The sequence below is a fragment of the Pseudonaja textilis genome, chromosome 3 (assembly GCF_049901715.1).
Source record: "Pseudonaja textilis isolate UNSWEBS1 chromosome 3, rPseTex1.2, whole genome shotgun sequence".
Classification (NCBI taxonomy): Eukaryota; Metazoa; Chordata; class Lepidosauria; order Squamata; family Elapidae; genus Pseudonaja; species Pseudonaja textilis.
This window is the reverse complement of record NC_141992.1, coordinates 6,875,572-6,893,953: the sequence shown is the minus strand read 5'-3', so window position 1 is coordinate 6,893,953 and position 18,382 is coordinate 6,875,572. Positions and strand designations below refer to the sequence as shown.

At 45.1% G+C, this 18,382-nt stretch overlaps 1 protein-coding gene and 3 long non-coding RNA genes across 4 annotated transcripts in view; 2 read left to right on the top strand and 2 right to left on the bottom strand.

Moving 5' to 3' along the window:
* LOC148125999 (uncharacterized) overlaps positions 1–18,382 on the top strand; it is a 153,340-nt gene that overhangs the window by 22,582 nt on the left and 112,376 nt on the right. The window lies entirely within an intron of this gene.
* LOC148126001 (uncharacterized) lies at positions 658–1,162 on the top strand. Its single transcript, XR_015742539.1, has 2 exons — positions 658–1,014; positions 1,060–1,162. It is a non-coding gene; the product is annotated as an uncharacterized LOC148126001 (long non-coding RNA).
* Positions 3,149–5,064, bottom strand: LOC148126000 (uncharacterized). The gene is made up of 2 exons (XR_015742538.1): positions 4,536–5,064; positions 3,149–4,317 (listed from the first exon to the last, which is right to left on the bottom strand). It is a non-coding gene; the product is annotated as an uncharacterized LOC148126000 (long non-coding RNA).
* The window catches only part of OPRL1 (opioid related nociceptin receptor 1), a 39,362-nt gene continuing 30,658 nt past the window's right edge, over positions 9,679–18,382 (bottom strand). The window contains exons 2-3 of the mRNA XM_087928867.1: positions 13,529–13,884; positions 9,679–10,576 (exon numbers count right to left, since the gene is read on the bottom strand). Coding sequence (XP_087784993.1) covers positions 10,053–10,576; positions 13,529–13,884 — 880 coding nt within the window. The 3' untranslated portion in view covers positions 9,679–10,052. The remainder of the gene's footprint in view (positions 10,577–13,528; positions 13,885–18,382) is intronic.

Genomic DNA, 18,382 nt, shown 5'->3' with positions numbered 1-18,382 from the left:
TTGACTCAGCTTTCCATTCATCCGAGGTCAGTAAAATGAGGAGTCAGATTGTCAGGGGCAAATATACTGACTCTGTAAACCATTTTAAAGAAAGCTGTAAAGCACTATGAAGTGGTATATAAGTCTATGTGTTCTCGCTATTGCTATGACCTAGCAGTGTGCAGCAGCAACCCAAAAAGCCAATGCAGTCCTAGGCTACATAGAATAGAATCAAGATCATGTGAAGTGTTAATACCGCTTTGTAAAGCCTTGATAAGGCCAATCTTGGAATACTAAATCCAGTTCTGGTGACCACGATGTAAAAAAAAAAGACGTTGAGACTCTAGAAAGAGTTGGCCGTAGTGAATGGATCGTGGTGAGTTGGCCACCAGGAATTGTCATATTACATTTTAGTATGGGTCTTAAATTCCTTTCATTTGATCATTGTTTTGATTGCAACTTTATATGAGAGATTTTCTCTAAGGTATAAAACTTGCTGGGGTTACACTTCTATGTGCAATATTTATTAGAGTTTTATACAAAAGTTTGAAACTCTGTGGATAGGTGTTAAAGTTCCCCAAAGAATTGTATTTAGTATTTCAATAATATATAGCCTACATTTGTAACACTCATATATTTATATTGATGATAAAAAAAATAAGTCTTTAACAGAAACAGGACTGGTAGCTATGTGTGAATGATTTTAGTGCTCAGCAGAAGCCAAATATTTCAGAGTACAGAAATAGTACAGTACTTAGAATAACCGGACATTCTATGATGGATAATAATGTCATATAATGAGACAATGATAACACCAGTTCTCCAAACACAGAATTTTATTTGTCTCACCGCACAGTTTCCCAAGAAAAGAGCCATTTGCACAGAGCAATAGTCATAAAAAGCTGGGTCATATCATATCAAAATCACAGATGTTTTAATACATAATTAAGAACATTGCATTACAGAGCAATAAAGCTAGGTTTTCCATCTCTGATGTATTGTGGGACCTTCTGGAAGAGGAAGGAGGAGGAGGAGGTAGGGAAGAGGAGGAGGAGGAGAGGAGGAGAAGGAGAGGAGGAGAAGAGAAGAGGAAGAGAAAACAAAGGGAAAGAAAGGGAAAGGTGAAACCAGAAGAAAAGGAGAAGAACAGAAAGGGAGATGGAGAAGGTGAAAAAAGGGGGAAGGAGAAAAATCCGTATCTCAGAAGGCAAAACTTTCAGCATGCCCTAGTAAACTTCTCCTTATGAGAAGGAGCCTCCAAGTCCTATGTACAAAGGGTGTGACGTTGTTAAAATGCTTCCTACCAACTCCTGTCCTTGTTTAATTTTCTTTGCAGATAGACAGTCCTTCTGGAGGTGAACAACATTTTTGTTGCTTCAGGACAGTTCTGTGAAATAGGTCAATAGGTGTTCAACTTTGTTGGCCTTAGAGAAGAGTTTTGGAGCCTTGTTTTTCAACCTTGGCTATTTTAAGAGGGGTGGACTTCAATTCCCAGAATTCCCCAGCCAGCCTTCCTTCCTCATTTCTCTTCCCCTTTCCTTCCTTCTCCTCCTTCTCTCTTTCCTTTCCTTCCTCTTTCTTTCTTTTTTTCCCTTCCTTCCCTTCTGTCCTCTTTTCTTCCTTTCTTCTTCCTTTCTTTTCCTTCCTTCCTTTTTTCCTTCCTTCACTTCCTTTTCTTCATTCCTTCCTCTTTCTTTTCCTTCCTTCTTTTCTTTCTTTTTCTTTCTTCTTTCCTTCCTCTTCCTCTTCCTTTCTTTCTTTTTTTCTTTCTCTTTCTTCCTTTCCTTCTGTCTGTCTTTCCTCCCTCCCTCCTTCCCTCAAACATATGACTCCTGTTTCATTGTGAGATCAATTTTTGCTCACTGAACAAGATGTTGACTTTCACACAATTAACCAGCCATCAAATTTGCATCGTGTTCTTATGTTTTCATAGATTTTCACGGGTGCAGGTTTTGGCAAGTTTGGGTCTTTTCCCATGTAAGATTGGGAATATCATGGCAACATTTCAATGAGTGGGACCTCATCGAAACGTCGCCAAGATACTCCCAATCTTACACAGGAAAAGACCCAAAAACGCCAAAGCCTATATATATATATATATAAAACAATTCTAATTAAATTGGCAAACAGGATTTACATTCTGTGCTCCTCCTCCTTTTCTCTCTCTACATGAACAATGTAAATATTCTCCTTCTCAAGAGGATATTTGCTAGCAGATAAAGATCTGATCAGCAAGGCCATCCTAGGCAGAAAAAGTAATTTTTGCAATCATTTACACTGTAATATGAAGGCTACATTAGAGCTCTGCTCCCTTGGCTGATTGGCAATTAGAAATTGTCCTCAATGTCTACTTAATGGTTTATATTAAGGATATCCATCCTTCCTCACAGGCTCTCTAAAGCGACAATTACTAAACTCTTCAGAAAGTGCAACCAGTGGTGCAGTGGTGGGATTCAAATTCTGTGGGCGTGGCTTGGTGGGCGTGGCAGGGGAAGGATACTGTAAAATCTACAATCAGAGGTGGGATTTGCCGGTTCTCTGAACTACTCAAAATTTCTGCTACCGGTTCTCCAGAACTGGTCAGAACCAGCTGAATACCTCCTCTGCAGCGGTGGAGAATTATTCAGTGAGCATTGCATTCTGACAAATAAGTCACTCCGAAGCTCTACCAGCCTGGAGATCCTTAACAATTCAGTGAGTGTCATGGAAACCAGGAAAAGGTTTGATTGTATTTAAAATCCAATTTCAAGCAGATGTGGGGCATAACCCCATCAGCCTTACACGAACATGAAAACCATTTTGGAAATATCTTTTGTCCTGCTGATGCCTCAACGCTGCCTCCATCTTATCCCCATCAGTGGGACAGGATCTCGCCTTCCTCTGCTGTATGTGTTTTAGTATTTTTACCCCTTAGTCAGGAGTGGGATTCAAAAACCCCAGCCACTGGGCAGCAAACCAGTTGCTCGATGGGCATGACCATGGTGGGCGTGGCCTACCAGAACTTCTGGGAGGGCCGTTTTTCGCCTTCTGAAGAGACCAGAGGCTTTCCTCGGGCCTCTGAAGGCCCTCCAGAAGCCGGAAACAGGCTCATTTCTGGACTTCTGGGAGAACCATTTTTCACCTTCCCCAGAGTCTGGAGGCTTCCCTCAGGCCTCTGGGAGGGCGAAAACAGCCTCCCCCAGGCTCTGGAGGCTCTTCGGAAGCCAGAAACAGGCCCATTTCCGGACTGCCGGTACTTCCAGGAGGGCCATTTTTCACCCTCCCCAGAGTCCGGAGGCTTCCCTCAGGTCTCTGGGAGGGTGAAAATGGCCTCCCCCAGGCTCTGGAGGCTCTTCAGGAGCCAGAAACAGGCCCATTTCCGGACTTCCGGTACTTCCAGGAGGGCCATTTTTCACCTTCCCCAGAGTCCGGAGGCTTCCCTCAGGTCTCTGGGAGGGTGAAAATGGCCTCCCGGCTCTGGAGGCCCTCCAGAAGCCAGAAACAGGCCCCTTTCCAGACTTCCGGTACTTCCGGAAGGCCTGTTTTTCGCCCTCCCAGAGCCTCTGCACAGACTCTGCACTTACCTGCATCAAAAATGGGCCACATGAAGACTTCTGGGAGGGGAGGGGCAGACAGGGACAGCCAGTCAGTTCAAATATTGGTTTGGTGAACCAGGTGCAAATTTAACACCCGGTTCGTGCAAATTAGTCCGAACCGGTAGAATCCCACCCCTGCCCTTTGTCCACCACAAAGTAGGTCAAATCTCTTGTGTTTGGTCACTTTGGAGGAATCTCAGTGCCTGAGGACAGAGTCAGTTGGAGCAGGAGAGGAAATCTCCTACAGAATAACAGTTGGAAGGGTCTTTGGAGGTCTAGTCCAACCCTCTGCTCAAGGAGGAGACCCTATACCATTTTAGAATCAACAATGGGGCAGCACATCTAATGTTGGGATTGTTTTCTGGTACTGAAGAATAAATAGAAAGCACCTCAGATAGGCTAGTCCTCAAATTACAACCACAATGCAGTTATTAAATGAGTTATAGTATGGGACTGATTTTAAAGCCATTTTTACCACTTTTCTTTCTGGAAGATGAGGGTCTCTGTAGCCAAATTTGGGGGAATTTAGAGGCTGGGAAAGAAATGGGAGGAAAGGAAATTTGCCCAAAGAAGACCTGTGCTACATTGAGTGGAATGTAGGACAGCTAATATCATGACACACATATCTTCTTGCTTTTGAGAAGATCCAAGTTCAACCAAATTAGGTGGACTCCATCAAACTAACTTCCTTCTCCATCAAACCAGCTTTCTTCTCCATCAAACTTGCTTTTGAGATTATCCAAGTTCACTTGAATTAGGTGGACTCCATCAAACTAGCTTTCTTCTCCATCAAATTAGCTTTCTTCTCCATCAAACTAGCTTCTTTCTCCATCAAACTAGTTTCTTTTCCATCAAACTAGCTTCCTTCTCCATCAAACTAGCTTCCTTCTCCATCAAACTAGTTTCTCTTCCATCAAACTAGCTTCTTTCTCCATCAAACTTGCTTTTGAGAACATCCAAGTTCACCTGAACTAGGTGGACTCCCATCAAATTAGCTTCCATCCTTCTCCCTCAAACTAGTACAGATTTTTGGGAATGTCATTTAGGAGTTGACAGATCACACCCACCTCAACTCATTAGAAATTTAATCTACTTGGAGTTCTTTAAGGTTCTGGACATGGTAGGACTTCTCAGGGCAAGCTCTGCCTTTTGCCTTCCAGGAAACAAACCTTTCTCACAACTCAAGTGTTGCCTATTCTTGAAACATGGGTCAAGAGGTTGATCTTCTGCTACTCCCCTCCCACCACATTTCAGCCATGCCCGAAGTTGCTCCATATCTCATTAGCTTTCTTCCTTGTTCCTGAAGCCCCCTGAAAAAAAAGATGACCCACAGAACAAAATGATTTGCAGTCCTAGGTGGACAAGAAGTGTTGGTACTTCCAGCAAAATCAACATATTAAATGCATGTGCGTATGCATGTATGCATATATGTTATATATATATATATATATATATATCTTTACACACACACACACACACACACACACACACACACACACACACACACACACATATATATATATATATATATATATATATATATATATATATTTTCTTAAGTTTTCGCTGGTATTTATATGTATGGTATTCAGTTTTGTTCAGGTATTTTCCCATGTCATTATAGTTGTGCTTTTAAAAAGTTGTAGCACGTTTTGGCAGAATCTCATCGGCCATTATCAGGCTTCTGTGTTCGTCTGTGACAGTCACAGACGAACACGATACAGAAGCCGATGGCAGATGACATTCTGCCGAAACGTTGCTACAACTTTAAAAGCACAACTATAATGACGTGGAAAATACCCTCGAACAAAGCTGAATACCATACATATAAATACCCATGAAAACTTAAGAATATATATATATATATATATATGTTTCTTAAGTTTTTGCGGGTACTTACATGTATTGTGTGTGTGTATGTGTGTATGTGTGTATATATATACACATATATACACATATATGCATACACCATATGTATGTGCGTATAAGTGCGTAAATTACTGGTTGTCAGAAACATTTTCCATTAAAAAAATCTGTACATTCAGCAGCAGAGGAAAAAGACTTCGCTTTTTGTCTAAAATCGAATCTGAAGAGCCTGTTTACTTTTGCTCAGTGAAGTTTCCGAACCTTCATTCTTCATAACCTGCTATTTTTTAAAAACAGAAAAAAGAAAATCCATTCTCCCAGGCACGATAATGGGGGAAAAAAAAAACTTGTTTTCTCAGGCGCACCAAGGCCCAAGCACTGCACTTCACACCAACATTGATAATGAACATTCACAAGCTGCTTTTTGCAAAAGAGGCCAATGTTTTTATCAGGAAAAAAAAATAGTTTTGTTTTCCTGAGGTTTCCCCCTACCACCCCCTTGTAGCTGAACCTCTTCCTGGTGAGACGTGGTTACGGGTTCCACCTTGCAGCAAGATTGCTTCGGTTGATTTGTCTTCTCTCTGTCACTCGTAGAATCCTAGACTAGAAGGGATTTTGAAGGTCTTCTAGTCCAGCCCTCAAGCAGGAAACTCCTTCCCATTCTGGACTAATGGTGGTCCAATCTCTTCTTTAAAAGCCTCCATTGGATGAAGCACATACAACTTCTGGTGGCAAGCTGTTCCACTGGTTGACTGTTCTCACCATTGGAAATTTCCCCTCAGTTCCAGGTTGCTTCTCTCCTTGATTAGTTTCCATCCGTTGTTCTTGTCCTGCCTTCTGGTGCTTTGGGGAATAGCTTGACCCCCTCTTCTTTATGGCAGCCCCTTAAATATTGGAAGACTGCCATCGTGTCTTCCCTAAATCATTCTTTGCTTGAAAAACTCCAGGGATGAAGCTTCCGTAACTTCTGGAGGCAAGCCATTCCATCGATTAATCATTCTTACTGTCAGGAAATTTCACCTTATTTCCTAGTTGGATTTCCCTCTGCGGATCTCAGGAGTGATAGAGAATAAATTGACGGCCCTCTTCTCTGTGACAGCCCCTCAAGTATTGGAAGATGCTGTCCTGTCACTCTTAATCCTTCTTTTCCTTAGGTAAGAGATACCTAGTTCCCTTAGCTGTTCATTGCACAATTTAGCCTCTAGATCCCTCATGATTTTGGTCATTCTTCTCAACACTCTTTCTATGGCCTCAGCATTATTATTATTTTTCTTCTTCTTTTCTATGTCTTTTTCTCTCCATCCTCCTTGGTGCCTTCCTGCTTTCCTTCCAGCATGGGGCCATTTATAACAGATTAACAGAGCTGGACGGAACCTTGTAGGTCATCCTAGCGCCCAAGTAGGAGATCCTACACCACTTCTGACCAATGGCAGTCCAATCTCGTCTTGAAAGCTTCCAGGGATGAAACTCCTACAACTTCTGAAGGGCAACTTCTGTTCCATGGGTTGTTTATTCTCACCGTTAGAAAATTTCTCCTTATTTCCAGGTTGGATCTCTCCTTCATCAGTCTCTATCCATTCTTCCTTGTCCTTTTAGCAGCTGTGCTATCCTTGCGGCCAAGAAGGCCAACTCGCTGTCGAGAAACATCTGGAGAACTTCTGCCTTCCTTCGACTTGAAACGACACAGAGATGTCTCCATCCAGAAACCAGGTGGATTTTTCTTTGAAAAAAAAATGTCCTCTGGGCCTCCTTTTCCTTGACTGGAGGAAATTGTCACGAAAAGAAGGATCAGCGTGAAGAGAGAGAGATGCAGGAGCGATGAGAATAGCGTTAAGTGGAACTTGTGGTAATTAGCTATTTTGGCTGGACGGCCACAGGGAAGGATCTCTGGATTTTTTTTCCATTGAGCATCTGTTGATGCCTGCTAAGACCTGGCACAACCTCAGAAAGACTGCAAAGATGAAAAGATCAGGACCCACACACCTCCACAAGTGGTACAGCAAAGCTGGCGAAGAGGCAGAAAGGTACATCTTCCCCACGGAATGATCCACTGGATCTAATCCCCAACCCCGCTTCCATACTTCTACTCTAAACTGCTTTTCGTTGTAGGAGGGAGGAAAAAAAAAGAATCCCATTGGGCTTTTTCACACCTGCTCCTAAAATACACATGATTTAAAAGAGACCATCCTAAACTCTTACAATGTCCGTGGACATTTGTAACCTGTAATCTGGTGTCTGCAGCTTCATATAAACTGTCTGTCTTTTTTTTAAAAAAAGAAAGAAAAAAGAAAGAAAATAAAAACAGATTATGAAAAAGGGACGAGGGTTTTTTTTTTTGCGGGGTGGGATGGGGGTTAGATCTGGCCAAAACATAAATTTATACAAGCCGTTATGAAGATTTTGCAACCATCAATCCGGAAAAATATCTTGATCTCTGAGCACTTTCTTGGAAGAGGGGAAGAAAAGGCCAAATCCATTTTTCCATTGATTTTGCAAAATGTTGCAAATACGCCCAACTGTTGTGGGCATATCTCTATAAACAAAACCTGGCATGCCATCTCTATAGAACCTCCCTCTTCAGGGGAAGTCTACCTGCACATTCCAAATCGTGGAGCCGTAGAACAGAGGGACGCTTGGCCTCTCCACCCCTTCCACCAAAGAAACAGGGGCTGGAGGCTGTTTAGAGAGGAATACTAACTTTGAACAGAATTGGAATTGTGTTTTTTCCTGATCTGATGCTTAGGAGTCAGCAAAGTTACTTTTAATTGTCTACTTTCGTCTCTTTGCCCACAAAAAAACTGGTCAGGTTTGTCCTTTTCCACCTACTTGAGAAGCTGTAATCAGCTCGATGCTGCATCTTAGATTTCCTGCCAGAAACCCTGAATTTAAAAAAAAACCAAAAAAATGAAAAATTCAGGGTTCAGAAAAGTGTTGTCTTTTAAATCCACCCACTTCTGGAGTGCTTAGTTTTTAATCTCTTGACCTTGTGGCCAGCATCAACCAGTTGCCATTGTTCCACTTCACATCAGATTAAGATGTGATTAAGATTAAGGGTCCCTCGCAATCCAACCTTTAGATTACATCCAGGGGAAGAAATACACGTGAGTCTTTCTCAAGGCAGAGAAAGAAACGTAAGGGATTATTTCCCCCGACTCGGTCACTGTACAGGATCTGGAGTCTGCAGGCTGCATACAAACCGTCTATCCGTGTTTGAAGAGTCGCTGGTTTCAAAATTTGGACTCTCCTACGAAAGAATGTTGTTACAGCTTACTCAACCACCGAAGGTAGCAGTTTTCAAAAATTAAAGCCAATTCAATGCGTGTGCGAGAAATCCCTTTAGGCCTCCGTTGTTCGTAAAATATCATTTAAAAACAAAACTCCACCACCCCCACCCAAATAAATATCCTTCTCTATTTTTCACTTTCTTTCGGCCCAAGGATTCCGGTGAGAATTGATTTCGGAGTCTTTCCGGTGTTACATACAATTTGCGAGGCTGTTGAAGCCGCCAAAGTCTGCAAAGGTACACGCTTTCGCTCTTTCTGTTCCTTGCTGCTAAGTTGGTGACAAAGATTTCCAGCACAGCCAGGTTTTTGCTGTGAATCTCTAGCCTTGGCTTGATGTGTGCAAAACACGCAGAACTGACGGTGTTAGCGGAATGTTAGCAACAATTCTAGACAAGGTGTTAATGGCGACGGCAGCCGAGTCTCATTTGTAGATGTTGTCATGGAGTCTCAACTGTTAGGGTCTTCTATGAGCACATTTTCCCACTTCTTGAGTGTCTTTTTTCCGACAGGCAAACAGACACAGGCACGCTTGATGAGCACACAAGCACACACAAACAAAGGGGGGGGAGTGTGTATATGTGTGTGTGTGTGAGAGAGAGACACACACACACACAGAGAGACAGAGAGACAGACACCCACACAGAGAGAGACAGAGAAACAGAGAAAGACAGAGAGAGTGAGAGACAGAGAGACAGAAACAGAGAGACAGAGACAGAGAGAGTGAGAGAGAGACAGCAAGAGGCAGAGAGTGAGTGTGAGAGAGATTGAGACAGAGACAGAGAGAGAGAGACATAGACAGAGAGAGAGAGAGAGAGAGAGACAGAGACAAAGAGAGTGAGAGAGAGGCAGAGACAGAGAGAATGAGAGAGAGACAGAGAGACAGAAGCAGATAGAGACAGCGACAGAGAGACAGTGTGTGTGTGTGAGAGAGAGAGAGAGAGAGAGAGAGAGAGAGAAACAGACGGAGAGAGAGACAGAGAGACAGAGACAGAGAAAGACAGATAGACAGATAGACACAGACAGACAGATGCACATTTAAGAAGGAAAAGTCTGGACAATTGCACATCTGGTCGACCAGAATTCCAGAAATTCATCACCCGAAAGTATCTCGGAGTTCAAACCCCTATACAATCGTCAAACAAGAAGCGTCAAATTCTCGCTTCCCGCTGACTCACTTCACGAAACGGTGGGAGCGAGGCATTCAAATGTTCCGGCTCTCCAAGGGTCTCCAATCCTAGGTCAAGACAATGAGCCATGCTCTTCAAAGAGCTGTGATCTGCGTTAGCTCCGACGTTGGCGTGGTTGGGCTCTGCTGACTGACGGGGACCATGGGGAGTTCCACGCCTAGTCATGCCGGGTTGTTTGTCCCGTCAGAGTTCTTGCAGGCATAAGCCACATCCTTGGCGATGCTACACATACGATTGGACATCTGCAGCTCCTTCCTGAAGGCCGACGGGAAGCAGAACTTCTTGAAGCACGTCTTGAAGTTCTCGTCCAGGAAGGCGTAGAGGACAGGGTTCAGGCAGCTGTTGGCGTAGCCCAAGGCGGTGCAGAAGTACAAGATGGATAAACTGAGTTCGTTGTCGGCCTTGGCTCCCAGACTTCGGACCAGGACGAAGATATGGACGGGAGTCCAGCAGATAATGAAGACAGCCACCACGACGAGAACCAACCGAGCGATACGCCGGAGGTTCCTGTCCTTCTCCTTCGATCCCGAGAGGACCCGGACGTTTTTCAGGCGCCTGATCATGAGGCTGTAGCAGATGGTGATCACCATGACCGGGATCATGAAGGAGAAAAGAAAAATGCAGATTCCGAAAATGGGCTCCCAGTAGTCCTCGGGTTCAGGAAGTCTAATGAGACAATCTATTTCTGCAGGAGCAAAGAAACACAAACGAATAAGGTGGTTAGAAGGCATGCAGCTATTTTTTTCACCGTGTATCAACCTTTCTCATACAGGTACGACAAAATAACAGAGTTGGAAGGGGCCTTGGAGGTCTTCTAGTCCAACCCCCAGCTTAAGCACATAACCCTATACCGTATCAGATAAATAGAATAACAGAATAACAAGAGTGGCTACCTATATTGCTTTTCTTATACTAGGTTTTGGTGGGTGCTGGTGAGGGGGACCTCTTTGAGTCCAGTTAGTGTATCCAGATTTATGACCACAACTGAACCCACATTTTCCGTTGTTACATGAGGTATTTGTTAAGTTGGTTTTACCCCATTTTACGACCTTCCTTCCTTGCCACATTTCTTAAGTGAACTACTGCAGTCGATAAGTTACTAAATAATTACCTCAACACTGTCCAACTATTTATTAAGTCTGCATAATTATTGTTGTGGTCTGACGGCAGCCTGTGGAGATGGCAGCAGAGTTGGACAGTGTGGAGGAACATGGGTCAGTCCGGGAGTCTGGGGAGGACTCGGACGAGGGTCCTGCATCTGATACAGAGATGAGGCCAGGGCCCTGTGGGAGTTATGTGCTGACTCTGGAGCTTCCAGAATCTGACAGCAGTGAGGCAGAGGAACAAGGGGAGCCTGTTCCCAGTGTGCGCTTGCACAGAGCTTCCAGAAGGCAAGAACAGCTAAGACAAAAGGGACGACTCAGGAGTAAGGCTTGGAGATGATTGCCCCTCCCATACGACATAAAGGAGGAGCAAAGGGACACGAACCTTTGCAGGAAGCAACTTTGTTCGTACAGAGGGAATAAAAGAGAAGTGAAAGGGGAGTGGGGTTTGCAGGAGACAATAAGTTCAATTCATGAGGGTGAAGATCTGTTCCTGACTTCTTGCCAAGTATTGCCTGCTACAGGGTGGCGTTTGGAAGATATCGACCTGGCAACTCTCCAAGCCTGATAAAAGTCAGGTGAAATCTCTTGAAAGACTGTTGGCCGGGACTTTGCTGGAGAGGAATTCACTTTAACTTAAATAATAGGGCTTTTATCGGGATGAGGAGTCACCTTCATGATCTTGGGAAGCCTGGGTCAGGACAGGGTTTGTGTAAGGACATCATTGCAGCGATGTGATCATGTTGGATACCTGCAGGGCTTGTGATAGATGTGCCTGGCCCCTCCTGAGGGCTTCTCTTGCCGATGATATTTAGCTAATATCCTAGCCAAGGCTTAACCCTCCGAAGGCATTTTATCTACCAAGCTTTGGGCTTTTTTAACACAATACCAGCACTGATTTCTCTCTCTCCCCTCCCTTCTGCAAATTGTCCTGGAAACCTGAACGATATGTCAAGGGTGCTGTTAAGACTGCCGGCAAACCCATGTAAGCTCAGGATTAGTCAGAGTTATTTCACACTGAGCAGTTAGGGAAGGAATAGAGATGAAGAGGGAGAGAGGGAGGAGAGGAGGAGAAAGAGGGAGGGAGGAAGGAAGAGAGGAAGGAAGGAGAAGGGAAGAAGGGGAGAGGAGGAGAGGAGAGGAAGAAAGGAGATGAGAAAGAGGGAGGGAAGAAGGAAGGAGAAGGGAAGAAGGGGAGAGGAGGAAAGGAGAGGAAGAAAGGAGATGAGAAAGGGAGGGAGGGAGGAAGGAAAGAGAAGGGAAGAAGGGGAGAGGAGGAGATGAGAAGAAGAAAGGAGATGAGAAAGAGGGAGGGAGGAAGGAAGGAAAGAGAAGGGAAGAAGGGGAGAGGACGAAAGGAGAGGAAGAAAGGAGATAAGAAAGAGGAGAGGGGAAAGAAGGAAGGAGAAGGGAAGAAGGGGAGGAGGAGGAAGGGAGAGAAGAAAGGAGATGAGAAAGAGAAGGGAGGGAGGGAGGAAGGAAGGAAAGAGAAGGGAAGAAGGGGAGAGGATGAAAGGAGAGGAAGAAAGGAGATAAGAAAGAGGGAGGGAGGGAGGAAGGAAAGAGAAGGGGAGAGGAGGAGATGAGAGGGAGGAGATGAGAGGCAGAAGGGAAATGAGAGGGTGAGAAGGAGAGGGAGGGAGATGAGAGGAAGAAAGGAAGAGAGGGAGGGAGGGGGAAGGAGGGAGAAAGAAGGAAGGAAGGAAATGGGACAGAAGGGAGGAGATGGAAGAAGGAAGGAAATGTGAAATAAAGAAATGGGTCGGATGGAAGGAAATGGAAGAAGGAAGGAGACGGGAAACGTGGAAGGAATGAAGGGATTATCTTTTTCCTGAAAAAAAAGAATTTATATTTCAAACAGAACATTTTTTAAAAAAATAATGATGCATGCTTTTTGAATTATGCAAGTATCAGAAAGATGCTGCATGCTACTATATTAGACTTTTAGCGGTGACTGTCATCCAAGTTCATTCAGAACTCACAGTCCCCCAATGACTGAGCTATGATTGAGGGACATTTTCCCTATTTTACCTCCAGTGTTTTAGGCAGACTTGGGGAAACCCAACGAGATGCCAGTGTCAGCTTTGGAAGCCATATTGAGACCAGAAGCTCCCACACTGCCACCTTTTGAGTCTGGGAAAGTGGGAAGGGGGGGGGGCGAATTTATTGGAGTATATCTAGTTAGACATAGCAACAATCTTTTTTTCTGATTCAAGGTCATGTCGTGTTGCACATAAGTGAGAGGAAATCTTAACTTGGGACGGATGGTGATTGGGGCATGTGATGCGATGATGGGTGCAGGGGGATGGATTTTGTAGTTTTTACTTGTTGTAAGGAAGCCCGGAACTTTCAGATTCAGGATTCCCCAGTTGTGCCAGTTTACTATCCAAATAAAAAGGAACCTTGATGTCTGCCTTGGAGTTATTGAGCGGAGTGGAGGGTTGCTGGAATAGCCAGGCTACGTTCATCGTTTTCCGTTTCCGGTTAAAGGGAGCCCCACCCCACCCCAACCTTCTCCATGTCCTGCTCCTCACCGTCGTTTTCTCTCTCCGTGGAGCCCATCACCATGACCGGGATGCCGAAGACGGAAGCTAAGGCCCAGATGCCCACGTTGACCACTTTGGCCTTGTGTGGCGTGCGGATGTCCAGGGCCTTGATGGGGTGGCAGATGGCGATGTAGCGGTCCACACTCATCATAGTCAGGGTGAAGGTGCTGGTGAACATGTTGTAGTAATCGATGGAGATGGCGATCTTGCAGAGAGCGTTGCCAAAGGGCCAGGAGCCCAGGAAGGTATCCGTGCCTTGGAAAGGTAAGGTCATGAGGCACAAGGTGTCTGCCAAGGCCAGGTTGAAGATGTAGATGTTGGTGGCCGTCTTCATCTTGGTGAATCTAGAGAGCAGAGAGAGAAAGCCATGAAAAACTGGGTCGGATCGTATAAACAAAAATCACAGAGGTTTACATACACCATTAAGAACGTTGCATTAAAGAGCAATCAAGCCAGGTTTTCCATCTCTGGTGTATTGTGGCAGCTTCTGGAAAAGGAGAGGGAAGGAGGGAGGGAAGGAGGGAGGAGGGGAAGGAGGAGGAGGAGGAGGGGAATGGGATGGGGAAGAAGAAGTAGAAGGAGAGGAGGAGGAGGAGGAAGAAGAGGAAGAAGAAGAGGAAGGAAGAAAGAAGAAGAGAGAAGAGGAGGAGAGGAAGAGGAAGAGGAAGGAAGAAGAAGAAGAGAGAAGAGGAGAAGAGGAAGAAGAGGAGGAGGAGGAGGGGGGAATGGGATGGGTGAAGAAGAAGGAGAAGGAGAGGAAGGGAGGAGGAAGAAGAAGAGGAAGGAGAAGAGGAAGGAGAAGAAGAGGAGGAGGAGCAGGAGGAGGAGGGGGGAATTGGACAAGTGAAGAAGGAGAAGGAGAAGAAGAAGAGGAGGAGGAAGAAGAAGAGGAAGGAGAAGAAGAAGAGAGAGAAGAAGGAGAAGAGAAGAAGAGAAGGAGAGGAAGAAGAAGAAGAAGAAGAGAAGAAGAAGAAGAAGAAGAAGAAGAAGAAGAAGAAGAAGAAGAAGAAGAAGAAGAAGAAGAAGAAGAAGAAGAAGAAGAAGAAGAAGAAGAAGAAGAAGAAGAAGAAGAAGAAGAAGAAGAAGAAGAAGAAGAAGAAGAAGAAGACAGTGATCCACATCTAATCCTTTGGGGACAGTTTCAAACACTTCCAAATCCCACTCACTTGAAGCTGACTTCATTTATGACGGGACCTGGGAGGTCCAAACCCCCCTGCTCAAGCAGGAAACCCTGTACCATTTCGGACAAATAGATGCCCAAACTCTTCTTAAAAACCTCCAGGGTTTAAAAAGATAATGAAATATCAGGTCATATATGGATCAAAAAGAGGAGGAGGAGGAGGAGGAGGAGGAGGAGGAGGAGGAGGAGGAGGAGGAGGAGGAGGAGGAGGAGGAGGAGAGGAGGAGGAGGAGGAGGAGCAACGATGACAACTACTACTGTGGGGTCCTCAGTGCTCTCTAAGTTGGTTGTTTTCTTGCAGACGTTTCATGGCCAAACTAGGTAACATCATCAGTGCTAGAAGGGAGTGGGGTTTGCTCTCTGTTGATACACAAGTAGTTTGCCTTGCCTTGTCAGCGTTGGTGGGTTTGGTTGATTCTCTAACTGCCCATCTCACACATGTGATTCTGGGCAGCTTACAAGGTTAAAAGAGAAAAAAAAAATTCCATTTAGAAATATTTTTGAGCAGGAACTGGAAGAAATAATAATACATGGTAGGTTTCCAAACCCACCCACCCCCACCCGTTCTAACATGGTCCTTTTCATTCCCCATAACATATTTTACGAACCACAACAAATAGATTTATGCCAGTGGGAATAGATAAGATTTCCATTTCCGCCAAAAGCTTTCTTAATTGCCTAGAACGTTTTTGCCCGACGACACATTAAACAGAACATCTTAACTACAGCTTCATGAAAACCTCGTTTCTCACTTTCTCCAGACTCTTTCCAAGTGACATAATAAGCCGCCGCTAAAAAGTGGAAGGACAAAGAGAATATAGGGTGAGTCACGGCCATACCCAGTCCCCCTTTTCTGCCATCTACCCCCAATAATTATGATTAATATTGACCCGTGTCCTTTGTCTCTCTGCAAGAATTGGGAAACGTCCCAGTGAAGCAAGATATCTATGGAGGTTCAGATCATGGTTGTCCCAATGGTGCTTTTTTTTCCCCCAAAAAAGCACCTGGATTTTCTGGCTTTTTTTTTTTTTTTTTGTGAAGACGTTTCGCTTCTCCTCCTCCAAGAAGCTTCTTCAGCTCTGACAGGATGGTGAGGAATAGAAGGATTTATACCCCTTGCAGACAGCTGGTCATTTGCATCCTTTTTAGAGAGCTAATGGGGCCACCTCATGGAGGTTTGTCTGTGTTAAGGTCATAAGTCTGTTCATTGTGTAGACTGTCTCTCTTTTTGTGAAAAACATTCCCGCAATTCAGACCCATTCAGTTTACTGACACTGGACTGCCATTTGTCAGAAGTGATGCGGGGTCTCCTGGCTTGGGCGGCGGGTTGGACTAGATGACCTACAAGCTCCCTTCCGACTCTGTCGATCTGTTACTTTCTGTAAACTAACAAACGTAGAGAAAGCTTCCATAGAACTTAGAACCATCAGGCTGAAAGGGACTTGGAGGTAATCTAGTCCAGTGGTTGCCAACCAGTGTGCCGGGGACCACTGGTGGTTTGTGAGAAAATTTTGGTGGTCTGCAGAGAAATGTCACCCTCAAAGCAATTATTCTGGGCTGTGCAGGAACACAAGGCTGTGTTGCTCACATGGCCCATGGGAACACAAGGCTTGCATCGCTTGCATTGCGAACAACACAAGGGAGTGAGGGAAGAGGGGAAAGGGCGGAGGGAGGGGAATTTTCCCCGCTCACCCCATGCGCCTGGCCTGGCCACCGGGCTGCTTCTTTCTGCTCCTTTCTTCTTCTTCTGCATGCAAGGAAAGCAGCAAAAGTCTTTCTTTCTCTCCTCTAAACTTTTTGGGACCCTGCAAGGCCTCCTGCTCCAAGAGGCTGCGCCGGCAAAGACTCATTTCTGGCGGCGTTTGGGGGAGAGAAAGAAAGACTTCTGCGGCTTCTTCTGCTTTCCTTGCATGAAGCCAAAAGTCTCTCTCTTTCTCTCTCTCTCTCTCTGTCTCCCCCTGAGAACGGAGCTGGAGACGGTATCCTGCGATCCCAAATAAAGAACGATCGATCGGTAGGAAAACAGGTGGGGAATTTTCCTGCAGATTTTTTGGGGGGGATTTTCCCAGGGTCTCTGGTCCGCAGGATTTAAAATTATGAGTTTGGTGGTCCCTGAGGTCCAAAAGGTTGGCGACCCCTGTTCTAGTCCAACCCCGACTCAAGGCAGGAGATTTTATGCCATCCCGGTTGAATGGTTGCCCAATCTTTTCTTGAAAAACCTCCAGTGATGGAGAACCCACAAGTTCTAGAGGCAGGCTGTTCCACTGGTTAATTGTCCTCACTGTCAGGAAATTCCTCCTTAAGTTCTAGGTTGGGTCTCTCCTTGATAATTTCCCATCCATTACTTCTTCTCCTGCCTTCATCTAGAGGTTATCTTGCAAACTTATATATTGTTGCCTGTATCATATCAGTTGGGGATTTCTTCCAACACCCCCCCAAGATTCACAATTTTCTCATGGAACAATTATCTGGGATTCTCATTTATTGAACCATGAAATGGTGACAAACCTCTGAGTAATAGCTGCTAAGTGTTGATGATGAAATGACAGTTCCTGGGGGAAACATATGAAACTATAGCATCACCAGGAATTCTAGGTTCACGGGAGGGAGACAGGGAGGGAGGGAAGGAAAGGGAGAGAGGGGAAGAAGGAGAGAGGGAGAAAAGGAGGGAGGGAGAGAGAGATTAATGGGAAGAAAGAGAGGGAGGGAGGGGAGGGAGGAATAGAGGGTGGAAAGGAGTGAAGGAGAGAGGGAGGAAAGGAGGAAGGGAGGGAGAGATTGATGGGAAGGAAGAGAGGGAGGGAGAGGAGGGAGGAATAGAGGGTGGGAAAGAGGGAAAGAAGGTGAGGGAGGAAAGGAGAGAGGAGAGATTGAAATGGGAAGGGAGGGAGGGAAAGGAGAGAGGGAGGAAAGGAGGGCGTGAGAGAAAGAGAGGAAGAAAGGAAGGAGCAGGGGAGAGGAAAGGAAAGGAAAGGAGAGGAAAGGAAAGGAGAGGAGAGGAGAGGAAAGGAAAGGAAAGGAAAGGAAAGAAAAGGAAGAAAAATAGAAAAGGAGAGGAGAGGAAAGGAAAGGAAGAAAAATAGGAAAGGAGAATAGAGGAGAGGAGAGGAGAGGAAAGGAAAGGAACACAGGAAGGAGAGTGAGGGGAATGAAGGAAGTCAAGAACGAAGGAGAGAGAAAGAAAGAAGAGAGAAACAGAGAGACACACACAGAGATAACTCAAGACTAAAAAATAAATATCCTCTTTAAGACCTGTTGTGAATCTATGGAAAGCTTTCACACAGAAATGTCCCAATCAATCTTTGATTAAATCTGTGCCATCGTTTCAGACTCCTGACACCAGTGGTGGGATTCAAAATATTTTACTACTGGTTCTGTGGACGTGGCTTGGTGGGCGTGGCAGGGAAAGGTTACTGGAAAATCCCCCTTCCCTCCCCACCCCACTAACCTGCTTTCCAGCTCCATTCTCCTGTGCAGGGCAACCAAAGGAGACCCAGCCGATCAGCTGGGACTTGGGAGGCAGAGAATAGAAGGGTGTGGCCAGTCAAAGGCGGTATTTGCCAGTTCTCCGGACAACTCAAAATTTCCACTGCTCCAGAACCGGTCAGAACCTGCTGAATACCACCTCTGCCTGGCATCCCCATAACTCAAGGAATGGAGCC